Source organism: Rhamphochromis longiceps, linkage group LG9 (genome assembly GCF_057381845.1).
Source record: "Rhamphochromis longiceps isolate RC_006_pf linkage group LG9, R_longiceps_female_GT1.1, whole genome shotgun sequence".
NCBI lineage: Eukaryota > Metazoa > Chordata > Actinopteri > Cichliformes > Cichlidae > Rhamphochromis > Rhamphochromis longiceps.
The window spans coordinates 13,694,037-13,714,653 of record NC_140565.1 but is presented as its reverse complement, the minus strand read 5'-3'; the positions used below and the strand labels follow the sequence as shown (position 1 = coordinate 13,714,653).

General features: G+C 42.2%; 1 protein-coding gene and 7 non-coding genes across 8 annotated transcripts; all 8 read left to right on the top strand.

The window, feature by feature from the left end:
* The first annotated feature begins 1,127 nt into the window (after window positions 1–1,127).
* Window positions 1,128–1,209, top strand: trnas-aga (transfer RNA serine (anticodon AGA)). The gene has a single exon. It is a non-coding gene; the product is annotated as a tRNA-Ser (tRNA).
* Window positions 1,210–7,205: 5,996 nt separating this feature from the next.
* Window positions 7,206–7,277, top strand: trnag-ucc (transfer RNA glycine (anticodon UCC)). Its single transcript has one exon. It is a non-coding gene; the product is annotated as a tRNA-Gly (tRNA).
* A 575-nt stretch (window positions 7,278–7,852) lies between these two features.
* On the top strand, window positions 7,853–7,934 carry trnas-aga (transfer RNA serine (anticodon AGA)). Its single transcript has one exon. It is a non-coding gene; the product is annotated as a tRNA-Ser (tRNA).
* A 2,007-nt stretch (window positions 7,935–9,941) lies between these two features.
* trnas-aga (transfer RNA serine (anticodon AGA)) lies at window positions 9,942–10,023 on the top strand. The gene has a single exon. It is a non-coding gene; the product is annotated as a tRNA-Ser (tRNA).
* A 1,360-nt stretch (window positions 10,024–11,383) lies between these two features.
* Window positions 11,384–11,455, top strand: trnag-ucc (transfer RNA glycine (anticodon UCC)). The gene has a single exon. It is a non-coding gene; the product is annotated as a tRNA-Gly (tRNA).
* Window positions 11,456–12,030: 575 nt separating this feature from the next.
* On the top strand, window positions 12,031–12,112 carry trnas-aga (transfer RNA serine (anticodon AGA)). The gene has a single exon. It is a non-coding gene; the product is annotated as a tRNA-Ser (tRNA).
* A 1,360-nt stretch (window positions 12,113–13,472) lies between these two features.
* trnag-ucc (transfer RNA glycine (anticodon UCC)) lies at window positions 13,473–13,544 on the top strand. Its single transcript has one exon. It is a non-coding gene; the product is annotated as a tRNA-Gly (tRNA).
* Window positions 13,545–16,988: 3,444 nt separating this feature from the next.
* Window positions 16,989–20,446, top strand: LOC146661884 (myelin-associated glycoprotein-like). The gene is made up of 8 exons (XM_085418399.1): window positions 16,989–17,101; window positions 17,252–17,327; window positions 17,506–17,889; window positions 18,236–18,541; window positions 18,610–18,861; window positions 18,961–19,051; window positions 19,389–19,428; window positions 19,570–20,446. The coding sequence occupies exons 2-8, from the start codon at window positions 17,255–17,257 to the stop codon at window positions 19,807–19,809; spliced, it is 1,386 nt and encodes a 461-aa protein (XP_085274525.1). The 5' UTR covers window positions 16,989–17,101; window positions 17,252–17,254; the 3' UTR covers window positions 19,810–20,446.
* Window positions 20,447–20,617: the final 171 nt, after the last annotated feature.

Here is a 20,617-nt window from a genome sequence, read left to right as displayed (position 1 = left end):
GCAATGGAAGGCAGAGCCATCACTTTTCAGGCCCCTCTCTGTGGAACCAGCTCCCACTTTGTATTCGGGACACAGACACTTGCTCTCATTTTTGAATTAAGCGTAAAACCTTTTTGCCAAAGTCCAATAACTTGAAAGAGGAGCCAAAGACGTCCTCGTCCCAGATTCGTCCCAAGACAGATTCACACCTATTCTCACCTTGTCTGCTGTGACCTGAAGAACTCGCGTGACCATTGCGACTCTCAAGGTGCTAAAAATCACGCAAGAGTTTAAATGCGTGAGAGGCCACACTTGAGTAGCAAAGAAGCTTTGCTGATGAGATTAAATGTGCAGTTGCATGAAAGCACTAGTCTTTTTAGTGGTCTACCTTTTGACCAGGTTAGAACCTGACAAGCGAGTAATCACAATGCCCACCTTGTTAATTGTCCTGAAAATCTGTATAAGCCGGACAATGAATCAGTGATGTTGTAGTCTTTCACAGCGATGGTGGTATAGTGGCGAGCATAGCTTCCTTCCAAGCAGTTGACCCGGGTCCGATTCCCGGCCATTGCAGTTGCCACTCGCAGTGCTGTTCAAGCATTTGGGCTGCGTGCTATTTTACACTAAAAACGTTCTCCGCTCTTTCTGCAAATGCTTACAATGTCAGGCCAGGTGCATTCTTCATCGGCCTCGCTGCTACCGTTTACTGTGGAAAGACACTGTTCAAACAGGCTTTGAGTTCTCATCACTTCATACCTCTACCTTCTTACATGAAACTGTGATTGGACATGCTACTTCTTCATAAAGACACCCAGTCCCACTTTAAATATTGTGCTCAATGTTTGGAATGAAGATAACATTTTACTAACCATGTACTGATCAGCTCTTTGCGGTGGCAAAATCATCAGCTGTGTGTGTTACTGTTCATGCAAACAAGCAAGCTAATGTCAGCCAGCTAGCTTCAACCGCAGCTGTGCTGCACCAATCTCACGGAACTGCAAAACCACAAGCTTTCGCACCAAAGTCATGCAGCTACCGCATTTACAATCCAGCGTGGCCGTTGTTGTGCACATCCTACTTGAAAGATGTGTGGCGTAGGACTTGGAAGACGTATGTCTTTCAAGTATGTAGTTCCACAGCCCAATGTGGTTGTTGTGGCCGAGCGGTCAAGGCGATGGACTAGAAATCCATTGGGGTCTCCCCGCACAGGTTCGAATCCTGTCGACAACGGTCAGCTGTTTTGCGACAGTCCAGACGTTGATTTGAGAAGAAGGCATGGAGATCACCTGAGAAGGTGCCAGGAGAAAGAGCCAGGCCTTTGCTTGTGAAAATAGAGCACACAGAAGCAATGGACCCAGCTATGTCCTGACAAAATTAGGCACATATTCAGTAAACATGGCATCCTTCAATTGGTCTCTTAGCCACCCCACACGTGCCCCCGTGTAGTCGTCCAGGATCCAGTCTGAGTACCGCCAATAACTCATGCGTCTGACAAATGCTGATTGCTTTGCAAGAGGACTGGGATCGGGATTGGAGGCACAGCGGATTTCACCGGGAATGGGACAACAGCAGAAATAGCTTCAAACATTACTGCATGAAAAGCACAAGGAGTGGAAACATTTCATTGTTTCGAACACTGCTTTTCACTACAGCTCTTTGCATGTAAAAACTTTGCTCTTCTCCACAGCTGGCTGACGGACACGCAAAAGCGCAAGCAAGAGTGGCCACAGACCCACTATGCCGGCCTTTGTACACTCTCTCCATCTAATGATAGAGAGGAAGGATACATTCACTACTTCTAGCCTCCACTATTCAAATTCAGTATTTTCACAGTGTCCTAAAAGCTTCCTGAAAAGCCTTTACACTGTTTTCCAAAACGCTGCATCCAGAGCACAGTCAGGGACTGGAAGGACAGAGTAGATTTCCCCCATATGGACTTCTCTCTTCATTGGCTCCCAATTAAATCCCAAATAAAAATCCAAATACTTGCCCTCACACACAAGGTCTTGAATAATCACCACCAATTTTGTCTACAAGATCTCACAGTGCCATATCATCCCAACAGAGTGCTTTGCTCTCAGACTGCTGGCTTCCGAGGGGATTTAAAAGTGCAATGGAAGGCAGAGCCATCACTTTTCAGGCCCCTCTCTGTGGAACCAGCTCCCACTTTGTATTCGGGACACAGACACTTGCTCTCATTTTTGAATTAAGCGTAAAACCTTTTTGCCAAAGTCCAATGTTGGATTGTGTGTCCACAGGTGTTTGTATTTTGCGCCGTAATAAAATGATGGTAAAAGGCTCCGCCCACTTCCCATCCAGGTCTTACCATGCAACGACTCTGTGAATGCACTGGAGAGGTGTACTGGGAGAGTCCTCCGTCAGGAATGAGATATGTGCGTCGACTTTTTATTCTCCCTTAAGATTATCGTGCCATAACGCTGCCCAGAGCAGCTCTGCTAACAGGTTATGGGCCCAGAGCAGCAGGAAAGAGATCCTAGAGATCCTGTAACTGCCAAAGGAAGGGCAGCGTTTCCTGGAAAGCCGCAGGTTACCGGCAGGTGTTAAAAGTTTGGCACGATTGAGTGAGTAAGCGTTTTTGTGCATCATGAGCAGACGCACGGCAGAGTCGGGCAGTCGATATTCCCGTTTGCAGTTTGATGGAGATGAAAGGAAATATCAGATATGGGAAACGAAGTTCCTTGGTCATCTCAGACTACAAGGTTTGAAAGATGTCATCTTAAAGGCTGAGGGTGATGAAGAAGCCGATGGTGAAGATGATGATAAAAATGCAGAAGCATATGCAGAGTTGATACAATTTCTGGATGACAAAAGTTTATCGTTAGTTATGAGAGATGCAGTTGATGACGGACGGAAAGCCCTAAAAATTTTGAGAGGTCATTATGCAGGAGTGGGCAAGCCAAGGATCATAAGTCTGTACACCGAACTTACTTCTCTCACAAATGAAAAGAATGAAAGTGTGACGGACTATATTATCCGAGCAGAAGCAATTATCACAGCGTTAAAAAATGCGGGTGAGTCATTAACTGATGGACTTCTGATCGCAATGATAATGAAAGGTCTACCAGAGACGTTTAAACCCCTGATTGTGCACGTTACACAGAGCGAAGCAAAAATCACATTCTCAGAGTTTAAAGTAAAACTCAGAAGTTATGAAGAAACCGAGAGAATGCGTGCGGCTGTAACTGATGACAACGTAATGAGGACAAAAGTGCAATTAGACCAGGATTCTACTTCATGGCGAGCAGATGACCGAAGATCAAAGAATAATGAGATTGTGTGTTTTAAATGTGGACTAAAGGGACACACTGCAAGAACGTGCCGATCCAGAGTATGGTGCAGTTTTTGCCGGAGTAGTACACACAAAGATGTGACCTGTAGAAGGAAGCTAAGACGGGATGAAGCGAGAGGGGTTGTGGAGAAGGACTACGCGTTCAGGACGGGCTCCGAACCCCAGAGGGTCCCGGACGGCGGCCAAGAGATGCTGAATAACCAGCTACTGGTGGATACGGGAGCGACGTCACATATCTTTACGAAGATCGAGAGTTTTAAGACTTTTGATGACACATTTCGACCCGAGGCTCATTGTGTAGAGTTGGCTGATGGAAGGCGGAGCAGAGGAGCTGCAAAGCGGCGAGGAGATGCTGAGATAAGTATGATTGACAGTAAAGGACGCAGTCACAAGGTAACATTGAAACAAGCACTCTACATTCCATCGTTTCCTCAGGACATTTTGTCAGTAAAAGCAGCTACTAGTAACGGAGCCACTGTGGTATTCAAACGCGGGGACAGTTTTCTTAAACATGTTGATGGAACAAAATTCCCTATATATGAACACGAGAGACTGTTCTTTATAAACACTGTGCAAGAGTTTGAAGAGAAATGTAATGGATGTTTTGATATGCAAATGTGGCATGAAATTCTAGGACACTGTAATTATGAGGATGTTCAAAATCTGCAAAATGTCGTTGATGGAATGGAAATTAAGGGTAAAATCAACAAAAACATGCAATGTGAAGCCTGTATACAAGGGAAGTTTACTCAAACTAGGAACCGAGAACCAGATGAAAAGGCCAGGGCAGCATTAGAGTTGGTACATACGGATTTAGCTGGTCCGATTACGCCGAACTCGAAAGAAGGGTTTAAGTATGTTTTGTCGTTTGTTGATGATTATTCAGGTGCAACATTTGTATATAATCTGAAACACAAAAGTGATACAACTCAAGCAACTGAAAGATTTATTGCAGAGGTGGCGTCATATGGGAAAATCAAGTGCATTCGTTCTGATAATGGAACTGAATTTACAAGCAGACAGTTCAGAGATTTATTAAGTAGACACGGCATTAGGCAGGAAACTTCGGCGCCATATTCGCCTCATCAAAACGGAACAGCAGAGAGGAACTGGCGTACACTTTTTGACATGGCGAGATGCATGTTAGTTGAGAGCGAATTGCCAAAGTCTTTATGGCCATATGCAGTACAAACCGCGGGAGTGATTCGGAACCGATGTTTTAACAAACGCACAGGTCAGACAGCGTATAAGATGTTAACTGGAAAAAGACCTGATCTTTCTAGAATGAAAAAATTCGGATCATTGTGCTATGCTTATAAACAAAATAGGTGAAAGCTGGATCCAAGATGCGACAAAGGTGTTTTCTTGGGATATGACAAAAATAGTCCAGCATATTTGATCTATTTCCCAAAAACCGGGAAAGTTGAAAAGCACAGATTGATAAAAATACTAAAACCCGCGACAATGGATCAACAAACACAGAGTGATCAGATGTATGAAGATGAGGTTTATGAATCCAGAAAAGATGGTGAACCCAAACAGACGAAGGATGAGGATATTCCAGATGGTAGTGAAAGCAGTCAAACTGAGTCCGAGGTTAAAACTGATGATAAAGTAGATGCTGGAGCTACACGTTATCCATCCAGAATCAGAAAGAGACCTGATTATTTGAGTGATTATATCACGGATGTGAAAGAGTGTGAAAATGAACAGATGCAAACCAGTGTTGATTATTGCTACAGATTGTTGTGTGAAATACCCACATCATTTAGCGAAGCTATTGTGTCAAGTGAGTCAAAAGAATGGGAAAAAGTGATGAATGAAGAAATCCAATCCCTTAAGGAGAATGACACATTTACTTTAACCACTTTACCAGAGGGTAAGAAAGCAGTGGGGGGTAAATGGGTTTATGCCGTTAAAAAGAACTCAGACGGATCAGACAGATATAAAGCTCGATTTGTGGCTAAAGGTTTTAGTCAAACAAAAGGAGTTGATTATGAGGAGACTTTTTCACCGACTGCTAACTTATCGAGTGTGAGAGTTTTGATGCAGAAAGTGGTTCAGGATGATATGTTGGTTCACCAGATGGATGTAAAAACCGCCTATCTACACGCACCAATAAATGAAGAAATATATATACAACAACCAGAAGGTTTTGAGACAGAATCAAGTGAGACTAATAAACTGGTGTACAAACTAAAGAAATCACTTTATGGGCTGAAGCAATCCGGTCGTAACTGGAACCAAACCTTACATGATTATTTAAGCAGTTGTGGATTTAGACAAAATATTGCTGATCATTGTGTGTATTCAAAAGAAACTGAAAGTGAAAAAGTAATCATCATAGTGTGGGTGGATGATTTACTCATTGCAGCTAACAATGAAAATGTGCTTTCAGGCGTGAAAGAAATGCTCTCTTCTAAATTCCAAATGAAAGATCTGGGGAAACTTAACCATTTTCTAGGAATAGATTTTCTTCAAGAAAAAGAATGTGTCAAAATGTCACAGAAAATATATATTGAGAACATTTTAAAGAGATTTAACATGCAAAACTGTAAGCCAAGGTTAACACCCTGTGAACAGAAATGGACTCATTCTGATAAATTCGAGACATTACCAGATGTGAGGAGATATCGTGAAGCGGTAGGATGTCTTATTTATCTGAGCTATTGTACGCGACCTGATTTAAGCTATGTTGTCAGCAAACTGTCACAACATTTCAATGCGCCAACTGTTGATGATTGGACAGCAGTGAAACATGTTCTGAGGTATCTAAAAGGTAGTCGAGATAAAGAACTGTGCTTTAGGAAATGTTCAAGTGGAAAACTAGGTCTACAAGCATACAGTGATGCAGATTGGGCATCCGATGTTTCTGATAGACGCAGTATGACAGGTTATTGTGTAAGCCTAAATGAAAATGGTCCTTTGATATCATGGAAAACCAAAAAGCAGTCAACTACAGCACTATCAACTTGTGAAGCCGAATACATGGCATTAGCAGCAACAATTCAGGAATGTATGTATTTGACTTATTTGATTCAAGATCTTGATGAGTTTGAGTATGAAATACCTATGATATTGGTGGACAATCAGGGAACAATCGCTTTGTCAAAAGATCCAGTGAACAGACAAAGATGTAAACACATTGATGTGAAATATCATTTTATAAGGTCAGCTGTACATGAAAGGAAAGTGCTCATTGATTACTGTCCAACTGAGTCAATGGTAGCAGATATGATGACGAAACCAGTTTCAAAGTCTAAGTTAGAAAAATTCTCTGTGTTTGTGTTTGGAATGTAAGATGTTTGTCCCCAACCTGTGTACAAGTGGGGGTGTTGGATTGTGTGTCCACAGGTGTTTGTATTTTGCGCCGTAATAAAATGACGGTAAAAGGCTCCGCCCACTTCCCATCCAGGTCTTACCATGCAACGACTCTGTGAATGCACTGGAGAGGTGTAGTGGGAGAGTCCTCCGTCAGGAATGAGATATGTGTGTCGACTTTTTATTCTCCCTTAAGATTATCGTGCCATAACGCTGCCCAGAGCAGCTCTGCTAACATCCAATAACTTGAAAGAGGAGCCAAAGACGTCCTCGTCCCAGATTCGTCCCAAGACAGATTCACACCTATTCTCACCTTGTCTGCTGTGACCTGAAGAACTCGCGTGACCATTGCGACTCTCAAGGTGCTAAAAATCACGCAAGAGTTTAAATGCGTGAGAGGCCACACTTGAGTAGCAAAGAAGCTTTGCTGATGAGATTAAATGTGCAGTTGCATGAAAGCACTAGTCTTTTTAGTGATCTACCTTTTGACCAGTTTAGAACCTGACAAGCGAGTAATCACAATGCCCACCTTGTTAATTGTCCTGAAAATCTGTATAAGCCGGACAATGAATCAGTGATGTTGTAGTCTTTCACAGCGATGGTGGTATAGTGGCGAGCATAGCTGCCTTCCAAGCAGTTGACCCGGGTTCGATTCCCGGCCATCGCAGTTGCCACTCGCAGTGCTGTTCGAGCATGTGGGCTGCATACTATTTCACTATAAAAACGTTCTCCGCTCTTTCTGCAAATGCTTACAATGTCAGGCCAGGTGCATTCTTCATCGGCCTCGCTGCTACCGTTTGCTGTGGAAAGACACTGTTCAAACAGGCTTTGAGTTCTCATCACTTCATACCTATACCTTCTTACATGAAACTGTGATTGGACACGCTACTTCTTCATAAAGACACCCAGTCCCACTTTAAATATTGTGCTCAATGTTTGGAATGAAGATAACATTTTACTAACCATGTACTGATCAGCTCTTTGCGGTGGCAAAATCATCAGCTGTGTGTGTTACTGTTCATGCAAACAAGCAAGCTAATGTCAGCCAGCTAGCTTCAACCGCAGCTGTGCTGCACCAATCTCACGGAACTGCAAAACCACAAGCTTTCGCACCAAAGTCATGCAGCTACCGCATTTACAATCCAGTGTGGCCGTTGTTGTGCACATCCTACTTGAAAGATGTGTGGCGTAGGACTTGGAAGACGTATGTATTTCAAGTATGTAGTTCCACAGCCCACTGTGGTTGTTGTGGCCGAGCGGTCAAGGCGATGGACTAGAAATCCATTGGGGTCTCCCCGCACAGGTTCGAATCCTGTCGACAACGGTCAGCTGTTTTGCGCCAGTCCAGACGTTGATTTGAGAAGAAGGCATGGAGATCACCTGAGAAGGTGCCAGGAGAAAGAGCCAGGCCTTTGCTTGTGAAAATAGAGCACGCAGAAGCAATGGACCCAGCTATGTCCTGACAAAATTAGGCACATATTCAGTAAACATGGCATCCTTCAATTGCTCTCTTAGCCACCCCACACGTGCCCCCGTGTAGTCGTCCAGGATCCAGTCTGAGTACCGCCAATGACTCATGCGTCTGACAAATGCTGATTGCTTTGCAAGAGGACTGGGATCGGGATTGGAGGCACAGCGGATTTCACCGGGAATGGGACAACAGCAGAAATAGCTTCAAACATTACTGCATGAAAAGCACAAGGAGTGGACACATTTCATTGTTTGGAACACTGCTTTTCACTACAGCTCTTTGCATGTAAAAACTTTGCTCTTCTCCACAGCTGGCTGACAGACACGCAAAAGCGCAAGCAAGAGTGGCCACAGACCCACTATGCCGGCCTTTGTACACTCTCTCCATCTAATGATAGAGAGGAAGGATACATTCACTACTTCTAGCCTCCACTATTCAAATTCAGTATTTTCACAGCGTCCTAAAAGCTTCCTGAAAAGCCTTTACACTGTTTTCCAAAACGCTGCATCCAGAGCACAGTCAGGGACTGGAAGGACAGAGTAGATTTCCCCCATATGGACTTCTCTCTTCATTGGCTCCCAATTAAATCCCAAATAAAAATCCAAATACTTGCCCTCACACACAAGGTCTTGAATAATCACCACCAATTTTGTCTACAAGATCTCACAGTGCCATATCATCCCAACAGAGTGCTTTGCTCTCAGACTGCTGGCTTCCGAGGGGATTTTAAAGTGCAATGGAAGGCAGAGCCATCACTTTTCAGGCCCCTCTCTGTGGAACCAGCTCCCACTTTGTATTCGGGACACAGACACTTGCTCTCATTTTTGAATTAAGCGTAAAACCTTTTTGCCAAAGTCCAATAACTTGAAAGAGGAGCCAAAGACGTCCTCGTCCCAGATTCGTCCCAAGACAGATTCACACCTATTCTCACCTTGTCTGCTGTGACCTGAAGAACTCGCGTGACCATTGCGACTCTCAAGGTGCTAAAAATCACGCAAGAGTTTAAATGCGTGAGAGGCCACACTTGAGTAGCAAAGAAGCTTTGCTGATGAGATTAAATGTGCAGTTGCATGAAAGCACTAGTCTTTTTAGTGATCTACCTTTTGACCAGTTTAGAACCTGACAAGCGAGTAATCACAATGCCCACCTTGTTAATTGTCCTGAAAATCTGTATAAGCCGGACAATGAATCAGTGATGTTGTAGTCTTTCACAGCGATGGTGGTATAGTGGCGAGCATAGCTTCCTTCCAAGCAGTTGACCTGGGTTCGATTCCCGGCCATCGCAGTTGCCACTCGCAGTGCTGTTCAAGCATGTGGGCTGCGTTCTATTTTACACTAAAAACGTTCTCCTCTCTTTCTGAAAATGCTTACAATGTCAGGCCAGGTGCATTCTTCATCGGCCTCGCTGCTACCGTTTGCTGTGGAAAGACACTGTTCAAACAGGCTTTGAGTTCTCATCACTTCATACCTATACCTTCTTACATGAAACTGTGATTGGACACGCTACTTCTTCATAAAGACACCCAGTCCCACTTTAAATATTGTGCTGAATGTTTGGAATGAAGATAACATTTTACTAACCATGTACTGATCAGCTCTTTGCGGTGGCAAAATCATCAGCTGTGTGTGTTACTGTTCATGCAAACAAGCAAGCTAATGTCAGCCAGCTAGCTTCAACCGCAGCTGTGCTGCACCAATCTCACGGAACTGCAAAACCACAAGCTTTCGCACCAAAGTCATGCAGCTACCGCATTTACAATCCAGCGTGGCCGTTGTTGTGCACATCCTACTTGAAAGATGTGTGGCGTAGGACTTGGAAGACATATGTATTTCAAGTATGTAGTTCCACAGCCCACTGTGGTTGTTGTGGCCGAGCGGTCAAGGCGATGGACTAGAAATCCATTGGGGTCTCCCCGCACAGGTTCGAATCCTGTCGACAACGGTCAGCTGTTTTGCGCCAGTCCAGACGTTGATTTGAGAAGAAGGCATGGAGATCACCTGAGAAGGTGCCAGGAGAAAGAGCCAGGCCTTTGCTTGTGAAAATAGAGCACGCAGAAGCAATGGACCCAGCTATGTCCTGACAAAATTAGGCACATATTCAGTAAACATGGCATCCTTCAATTGCTCTCTTAGCCACCCCACACGTGCCCCCGTGTAGTCGTCCAGGATCCAGTCTGAGTACCGCCAATGACTCATGCGTCTGACAAATGCTGATTGCTTTGCAAGAGGACTGGGATCGGGATTGGAGGCACAGCGGATTTCACCGGGAATGGGACAACAGCAGAAATAGCTTCAAACATTACTGCATGAAAAGCACAAGGAGTGGAAACATTTCATTGTTTGGAACACTGCTTTTCACTACAGCTCTTTGCATGTAAAAACTTTGCTCTTCTCCACAGCTGGCTGACAGACACGCAAAAGCGCAAGCAAGAGTGGCCACAGACCCACTATGCCGGCCTTTGTACACTCTCTCCATCTAATGATAGAGAGGAAGGATACATTCACTACTTCTAGCCTCCACTATTCAAATTCAGTATTTTCACAGTGTCCTAAAAGCTTCCTGAAAAGCCTTTACACTGTTTTCCAAAACGCTGCATCCAGAGCACAGTCAGGGACTGGAAGGACAGAGTAGATTTCCCCCATATGGACTTCTCTCTTCATTGGCTCCCAATTAAATCCCAAATAAAAATCCAAATACTTGCCCTCACACACAAGGTCTTGAATAATCACCACCAATTTTGTCTACAAGATCTCACAGTGCCATATCATCCCAACAGAGTGCTTTGCTCTCAGACTGCTGGCTTCCGAGGGGATTTTAAAGTGCAATGGAAGGCAGAGCCATCACTTTTCAGGCCCCTCTCTGTGGAACCAGCTCCCACTTTGTATTCGGGACACAGACACTTGCTCTCATTTTTGAATTAAGCGTAAAACCTTTTTGCCAAAGTCCAATAACTTGAAAGAGGAGCCAAAGACGTCCTCGTCCCAGATTCGTCCCAAGACAGATTCACACCTATTCTCACCTTGTCTGCTGTGACCTGAAGAACTCGCGTGACCATTGCGACTCTCAAGGTGCTAAAGATCACGCAAGAGTTTAAAGGCTTGAGAGGCCACACTTGAGTAGCAAAGAAGCTTTGCTGATGAGATTAAATGTGCAGTTGCATGAAAACACTAGTCTTTTTAGTGATCTACCTTTTGACCAGTTTAGAACCTGACAAGCGAGTAATCACAATGCCCACCTTGTTAATTGTCCTGAAAATCTGTATAAGCCGGACAATGAATCAGTGATGTTGTAGTCTTTCACAGCGATGGTGGTATAGTGGCGAGCATAGCTGCCTTCCAAGCAGTTGACCTGGGTTCGATTCCCGGCCATCGCAGTTGCCACTCGCAGTGCTGTTCAAGCATGTGGGCTGCGTTCTATTTTACACTAAAAACGTTCTCCGCTCTTTCTGCAAATGCTTACAATGTCAGGCCAGGTACATTCTTCATCGGCCTCGCTGCTACCGTTTGCTGTGGAAAGACACAGTTCAAACAGGCTTTGAGTTCTCATCACTTCATACCTATACCTTCTTACATGAAACTGTGATTGGACACGCTACTTCTTCATAAAGACACCCAGTCCCACTTTAAATATTGTGCTGAATGTTTGGAATGAAGATAACATTTTACTAACCATGTACTGATCAGCTCTTTGCGGTGGCAAAATCATCAGCTGTGTGTGTTACTGTTCATGCAAACAAGCAAGCTAATGTCAGCCAGCTAGCTTCAACCGCAGCTGTGCTGCACCAATCTCACGGAACTGCAAAACCACAAGCTTTCGCACCAAAGTCATGCAGCTACCGCATTTACAATCCAGTGTGGCCGTTGTTGTGCACATCCTACTTGAAAGATGTGTGGCGTAGGACTTGGAAGACGTATGTATTTCAAGTATGTAGTTCCACAGCCCACTGTGGTTGTTGTGGCCGAGCGGTCAAGGCGATGGACTAGAAATCCATTGGGGTCTCCCCGCACAGGTTCGAATCCTGTCGACAACGGTCAGCTTTTTTGCGCCAGTCCAGACGTTGATTTGAGAAGAAGGCATGGAGATCACCTGAGAAGGTGCCAGGAGAAAGAGCCAGGCCTTTGCTTGTGAAAATAGAGCACGCAGAAGCAATGGACCCAGCTATGTCCTGACAAAATTAGGCACATATTCAGTAAACATGGCATCCTTCAATTGCTCTCTTAGCCACCCCACACGTGCCCCCGTGTAGTCGTCCAGGATCCAGTCTGAGTACCGCCAATGACTCATGCGTCTGACAAATGCTGATTGCTTTGCAAGAGGACTGGGATCGGGATTGGAGGCACAGCGGATTTCACCGGGAATGGGACAACAGCAGAAATAGCTTCAAACATTACTGCATGAAAAGCACAAGGAGTGGAAACATTTCATTGTTTGGAACACTGCTTTTCACTACAGCTCTTTGCATGTAAAAACTTTGCTCTTCTCCACAGCTGGCTGACAGACACGCAAAAGCGCAAGCAAGAGTGGCCACAGACCCACTATGCCGGCCTTTGTACACTCTCTCCATCTAATGATAGAGAGGAAGGATACATTCACTACTTCTAGCCTCCACTATTCAAATTCAGTATTTTCACAGTGTCCTAAAAGCTTCCTGAAAAGCCTTTACACTGTTTTCCAAAACGCTGCATCCAGAGCACAGTCAGGGACTGGAAGGACAGAGTAGATTTCCCCCATATGGACTTCTCTCTTCATTGGCTCCCAATTAAATCCCAAATAAAAATCCAAATACTTGCCCTCACACACAAGGTCTTGAATAATCACCACCAATTTTGTCTACAAGATCTCACAGTGCCATATCATCCCAACAGAGTGCTTTGCTCTCAGACTGCTGGCTTCCGAGGGGATTTTAAAGTGCAATGGAAGGCAGAGCCATCACTTTTCAGGCCCCTCTCTGTGGAACCAGCTCCCACTTTGTATTCGGGACACAGACACTTGCTCTCATTTTTGAATGAAGCGTAAAACCTTTTTGCCAAAGTCCAATAACTTGAAAGAGGAGCCAAAGACGTCCTCGTCCCAGATTCGTCCCAAGACAGATTCACACCTATTCTCACCTTGTCTGCTGTGACCTGAAGAACTCGCGTGACCATTGCGACTCTCAAGGTGCTAAAAATCACGCAAGAGTTTAAATGCGTGAGAGGCCACACTTGAGTAGCAAAGAAGCTTTGCTGATGAGATTAAATGTGCAGTTGCATGAAAGCACTAGTCTTTTTAGTGATCTACCTTTTGACCAGTTTAGAACCTGACAAGCGAGTAATCACAATGCCCACCTTGTTAATTGTCCTGAAAATCTGTAGAAGCCGGACAATGAATCAGTGATGTTGTAGTCTTTCACAGCGATGGTGGTATAGTGGCGAGCATAGCTACCTTCCAAGCAGTTGACCCGGGTTCGATTCCCGGCCATCGCAGTTGCCACTCGCTGTGCTGTTTGCGAATGAGTTAATCATGCGGGTTTACACAAAACCAGTAAAACTCTGCTCTCTCTGTAAATCATTATAGTTCTGTTATATGAAAGGGTTTTATGTTTTATCACCTCATACATATACCTTCTTACATAAAATTTAATCTGCATTCTTCTCTTCTCCAGTGATTCAAAACGAGCTGGGTATTGTATTGCAGGTTGTAGGAAGCAAAGTGTAGAAAACGAAAAAGGAATGAATCGACCTCCTTAACAGAAACAGACTCATAAAATTAAGACTTTTCTGCTTTGGATGATCAAGTTTCCCCTTTCATTGTTTTTTAGACCAGTGGTTCCCAAACTTTTTTTGCTAGGCCCCTTCAGGCGCACCTCCCACCGTCCCCGTACAATCACATCTTAATAAACTACTAACTCTTTTATGCTACGTCCGCACCTACACGGGTACTTTTGAAAAAGCAGCTGTTTCGTCCACACGTAAACAGCATTTCGAATTCCCGAAAACTAAGATTTTTTAAAACTCCTTTTTTGCGTTTACATGTGGACAAGGAATACAGAGTTCGTCATGCAACGTCAAAGCTATGTGCCTTTTTTCACGTCACGCTGTGCTCACGTTATTGTTTACATGAGATGAATTGTTAATCTGACTATCTGCAATTTTTACACGCTTACATATACACACACAGTTACTGTCCCTCCATTTAGAAAGGCAGATGCGTCACGGTGTAATTATTTTACGTGTAGTTGTTTTTTCCTGTGTAATAATATTTGACATTGCTATCAAAACATTTTTCAAAAAATGCCTCTTTGTGCAAAATGGGTTCAAAACCATAAACAGCTGTGGGATACTGTTTTGTACTGTTTGGAACAAATCGTGGCAGAACGGCCTGATGTTATTTGTATCCCGCTGTAACTTTACTATATAAAGAACTAACATCTCCAAAATGTCAGGAGTAGTTAGTCATTACGACAAGTGTTTGTGAAATAAAAATCAAGATTGTGGGATACTGTTTGCCCCTGATTTGGAGAGCCCAGCGCTGCTCCTGACGCAGGGAAAACCAATTCTGCAGGGGAGACCTACCTTGGCACTTGTGCAGGTGAAGCCAAAGGGAAGATATGCTTCACCATATTTTCTAGTCTTTGGCTTAGAATGAAGTTGGTTTGGAAACATATTCAGCTATGCTTCATCTCCTGCTTTGCGTTTGTGTGGGAGTCCCGTCAAAAACCTGTCCATTATGCTAGCAGTGTCCAAGCATTCTTTCTTTTATTTCCCCCCTTTTCATACCGCGGGCCCCACACTTTGGGAAGCTCTGTTTTAGACAATGAAAGGGAGCCTGCATGTGAGGTCCCTCTGCCTCCAAGTCCTCAGCCTTCTGATGCCTGATTTCAATCACAGGACACTCATAAGATCATGCACCCAGATTTGAAAAATTAATTTTGCTCCCTGGACACGCAACTCTGTGAAAGTGACTGAAAATGCTAGTGTGGACATGTAGCGTTTTCAGACGACAACGCTGTTTTCAAATCTTCAAGATTAACAATGAGGTGGAGTTGTTGCTGCGAATAACAGAAAAGTACAAAGTTGCAAAAGCGAGTGAGATTTAAAGAATTTGAAGAAAAGCTATCTGGAGCATGTACAACCTGATATTAATCTTTAATAGGGCTGTCAAAATTGCGAGCAAACAAAGCAACTGCTGTTTAATGCCCTCTGCTATCTTAGTTTAATTGGCCACATGACTGCATCATATGACTAACATGCGTCATTGTTTTAGAAAGTCTCCGTTTTCGCTGTCCACACTGCGACGCGAAAGCACCGTTTGGAAATGTATGCGTATTTCAGAGCATTTTCAAAATGCTGCATTTTCCATCAGCGAAAACACCATCTCAGTGTGAACGGGAGGCCCAAACAGAGAGAAAACAATGCATTTTCAAACAAAAACACATTGGTGTGAACGTAGCCTCTGTGAGATGTTTCAGTCATCTCCGGGGTAGGCTCAGGGCATGACAGAGTGATTATTTCTTTTACCTGGCCTGGGAACACTTTGGTGTTGTATGGTTGTATGATTTTCAAATATTGATGATAAAATAAGAAATAGCCATGAAACATGCATAATATTTACTTTTTAAGTTGATTAACATTGGAATCTGTGATGTGACTTAAAGTTTCCTGATAGCAGATAACATAGCAGAGTTAGGTTGTTCCTGCCCAACAACCTAACTGTGCTTATTGTGGTGTTACTCTGAAGTTTCTCGTGATACATGATTACTTTTGATACTTTTTTTCAGAGGGAAAACTCCAGATATGATGAAAGAGAAATATATTTAGATGTCTGCTTTTGGCCAAGTGGCTCAACTGATAAATGAGTCATTAAATAAAACAAGAAGTGTTTAAACAAATTGAGGAAGCTGGTCAACAGGAAGCTGCGGACACAGTTTCCACAACCTGTGTGAGTACAGACAGCTTTCTGTAATAAAATTACTCAGTCACGTGGTCTGGCATTCTTTTTGTTAGTACCTCTTATAATATTTGCATCAGTCATATTTGCTGTTGTGTCTGTTTGGTTTGAAATGATAACTAAATGTCACATTGATGTCACTCCTTACCTAACCATATTGATGTTACAGGAGTAACATCAATATGGATGTCAGGGGCCGGCAGAACATCACACTGTAACAAGATGATCAGTGTTATTTACTTCACTGTAGCTGTGACTTCAGTGTTACTGTTGTGTGCTGAACAGAAAACCTTTCTGCATGATGTAAGGCTGCATCTTGCTTTAGATTTGTGCTTATAAATTTAAAAAAATGAATTGTACTATATATTTGTAAAGTTAAAATACTGATAAATATAACAGGCAAATAGGATAAAACCTGAAGGCCTGGATGAAAATGTGAAATTGAAAATGTAATCATTAGTTTAATTAATTTATTTGCACCGTGATGAGACTGAGCTGACTTTCTTATTCACAGGAAGGTTTGTCTGTTCCAAAAGGTTGATTCTATTTATCTGGACAGAATAGAATTAACCTTTTTGGATTTATTTATCTAGATGACTGAGCATGCATCCAGACAACTTTGTGTATTTTTACAGTATTGAGAGTGCAAGTCTGAAAACCGAGAGCGAAAACCAGGAGTTATATAAAAATGCAAAGAAGACATTTTTGTGAGTAAAGTACAAAAATCCAGATCAAAACAGGCAGGAGAAAAAAAACTGTGGAAAGCTGAGACACAGTCTCTGGGGGAAACAAGCTGCTCTATGTGCAAAAATGTTAATGAGAGAATGAAGAACAGGTTAGTGTGTGAGTGGAGGCTCAGGTCAGGTGAATCTAGAGGCAGGCGGGTGGGACTGGCAGCATCTGAAGTGAGAGCAGAGTGCACAAGGGGAACATAAAAAGCAGACTGACTGACTGAATACAGAAAGGCAGAAAACCAAAAGCACCGCAGGTCTGTTTGCTTTGACATTAAAACATCTAAACACAGAAGTGTTTCACTCACTGTGTTTCTGTTGAAATCACACATTGTCTCTCTCTGTAGCTGTGTGATCATTTGGTAAGAAAACATTTTTTATATTTTACTAAATTTTTATATCACACACTTTTAATCTGATTTCAAATACATGTAAATTTTGTATTGCTCTATAAAACAATGCAAGTTCCTGATTTGATCAAACCTTTAAGTGATGTTATATTTTTTTTCCAGGTGATGAGTTTTGTGACAGTTCAGTCTGTGAACATCATGACAGACATCATGTTACTGAGTCTTCTCTTTATTCCAAGTGAGTCGTCTCATTTCAGGCATTTACAGTCTGACAGATCAGTGCAGATAGAGAAACTTTACAAAGTCACACAGTTTATACTAAAGCTGTTGAGAAAAAAGAAACACATCTGCTAAACTTAGTTTATCATAATTATGTTTTTGCTCATGTGTATTTGTGTATTTATCTTTTTTTCCAGGTACTTTGGCTGCTTGTCCTCAAGATTCAAACCTGTTCATCACTGCACCAACAGAGATGGAAGCTCTGAGTGGATCTTGTTTACAAATCCCATGTAACTTTAGTGAAACTGGACCAGTAAAGTTTGACAGCACACAACCTGTTTTTGCAGTGTGGATTAAAAGTCATACTAATTTTAACCTTTATCCAGAAAACGTGATCTTCAACAGCAGTGGGACAGTTAACATCTATCCAATGAATATTACAGGAAACCTGAAGGAGAAAAACTGCACCACTCTGTTTTCCAACTTAACCACAACTTATTCAAACACATATTACTTCAGAATTATGAACTGGCCGTTCAGAGCAACAGCTGTTTGTGATCCTCTTAAAATAACAATTAAAGGTGAGAAAGTTTTCTTTTTATTGTCCAGGTTTTCTGAAAACTAAAATGAGTAATCAGATGCAGCTTTGGGTTAATCAACAGAAAGAACTAAAAGTTCAATTATTACAGAATTCAGTCTGATTATTCTGTATTTATTATTATCCCAGAATGTCTGTACTACCGTAATGATATCACAGAGAGAATCAAATACTACATCTTGTTTGATGTTTGACCGTTTAAAAAACAGCAAACAACATTAATGATCCATTTTTTCTTTTCTAACAGAGTAAAAAATTATGATTTTTTTTTTCTACTGTATTTCCTGTATTATCAGTGTGCAAACTGTGTCTGTGATGTTAAACCACAGATTCTCCTTGGAGGCCCAATATTACAATCCAAGGTGATCTGAAGGAGAAGGAGTCTGTCACTATAACCTGCTCAGCTCTCACTCCCTGTCCACACTCCCCTCCTCAACTCACCTGGAATCTCACACAAGACTCTCACAACAAAACAGAGGAAAACACAGATGGAAGCTTTACAACTAAAATCCAGCAGAACATCACTCTGTCAGACACACATGATGGAAAGAAGATCAGCTGCTCTGCCAGATATCCTGTGAACCAAGGAAACGACACCAAGACAGCAGAGACAGAAGAGACTCTCAGTGTTTCATGTAAGACAATCAGAGTTTATTGTTGAACTGAATCCCATCGGACAACATATTTATGTTTTTCTCTCCAGATGCTCCTAAAGACACCTCAGCATCCATCAGTCCATCAGGTTTGGTGTCAGCAGGCAGCTGGGTGAACCTGACCTGCTCCAGCAGAGCCAAACCTCCAGTCAGCAACTTCACCTGGTTCAAGAAGAGCAGAGATGGAGCTGTGAAAGTATCTGAAGGAGAGATTTACAGCTTCAATGTAACAGATGGAGGAGTTTATTACTGTGTGGCAACTAATGATCTGGGTAATCAGACATCAGCAGAGATCCGTGCTGGTAAAGACAAACCACATCACCAACGTTTTACACACACAACACACATTAAATCATATCTTTGATTACTGTTTAATATCATTCTTTTTTTTTTTCTATCAGGACAACAGAATAATGGTTCTTTACCACTGGGTCCACTTCTTGGAGGCATCCTTGGGTTCATCTTACTGATCTGTTTGGTTATCTTGGCTTGGTAAATATCACACATCAAAGCAAGAAACATGATCTGCTTTCCCATCAAGCTCAACTTTACTCACATATACACACACATATATATATATATATATATATATATATATATATATACACACATATACATATACACACATATACATATATATATATATATATATATATATATATATATACACACACATATACATATATATACATATATATATATATACATACATATATATATATACATATATATATATATACATATATATATATGTATATATATATATATACATACATACAGTATTTAACCTAAAGTTATCTAATATTTAAATGTCACTCATGTCTTCCAGGTGCTTAAAGTCAAAACATGAAACTCAACAACAGACTCAGGTAAGAAAAAAAAAAAAAAAAAAAAAACTAATTGTAGATTACCTGACTGTTCAGGTGATTATTTACAGTAGTACCTGCATCCGTGCAGTCTGCTTACCAGATTTATATGTCACAGAACTTTTTATTTGATTCGTTTTACAGACTGAAGAGCTGGTTGTCGAAGAGTCCACAGGTAAAACAGAAGAAGAGGAAGAAAACATCCACTATGGAGAGATCAACTTCTCCACACTGGGATATGAAGTGCCCTCTGGCTCAATGCAGGACAGAGGACAGCAGCAGGATACGGTGTACGCACAGGTGAAAGTCAACAAGCCAGAAAACAGCTTAACACAGAGTGCTCATGGCCAAGAGGAACTTTATGCTAAAGTGAAGAAAAAATGAGAAGTATCAGTTAACAACCTCTGAACAAAGAAAGAAACGTGGAGCCACGAGTTCACTGAAATAGAACCAATTACTCTGTGCAGTCTGTTTTATGTCCATGCTTCTGTACCATGTTCAGGCAGCCGTTTGCAGAGGATTTCCTGTGTTCACATTAAATCCATGAGCAGAAGCTGCACCAGTCAAGGAACTAGTTGACTGGGCCACACGAGTATTTCTGAAAAGGAGAAACTCAAAACTTCCTCATATTGTATGTGTTTGTTGTAGGACTTCATAATACAGCCCGTACCTTATTACCTAACCCATTTTATTGCCTCCCGACATTTACTGAATTTCACGTGTACTTTTTTACCAACTAAAAGTACTTCCCGGTAGATACAGTAGAGCAAGGGAAGTAACAGGAGGTTATAAGGGAAGAAAAATATTATTTAGTAAAAATAACCTTTAGGGTATCTTACAGGAATGGACAATGTTCCTCTTATTACATTGCAATGACACAGTATTATCAGAGGTGTAATCTGCATCAGATGTGTTTACAGATGGAGACGGCTTCTAAAGCGAGGAGCTTTGAAGTGCTAAAAGTACGTACCTCAGACCTGACAAGGCTGGAGCCTAAAGGGCCCGACTCTAAATAAAATATATGAAAAACAGCAAATATAAAGACTTGTTACTAGTAACATGGTGTTTTCATAGCTGAATCCTAGTTCTGATACTACTTTCTACGTTTGAATATTTTGCCTGTTATTTTTAGCTCTTCGGTGTGTAACTGAACTGTCATTTGTAAAGAGTTCTTTGCTATTTCACATTCAGT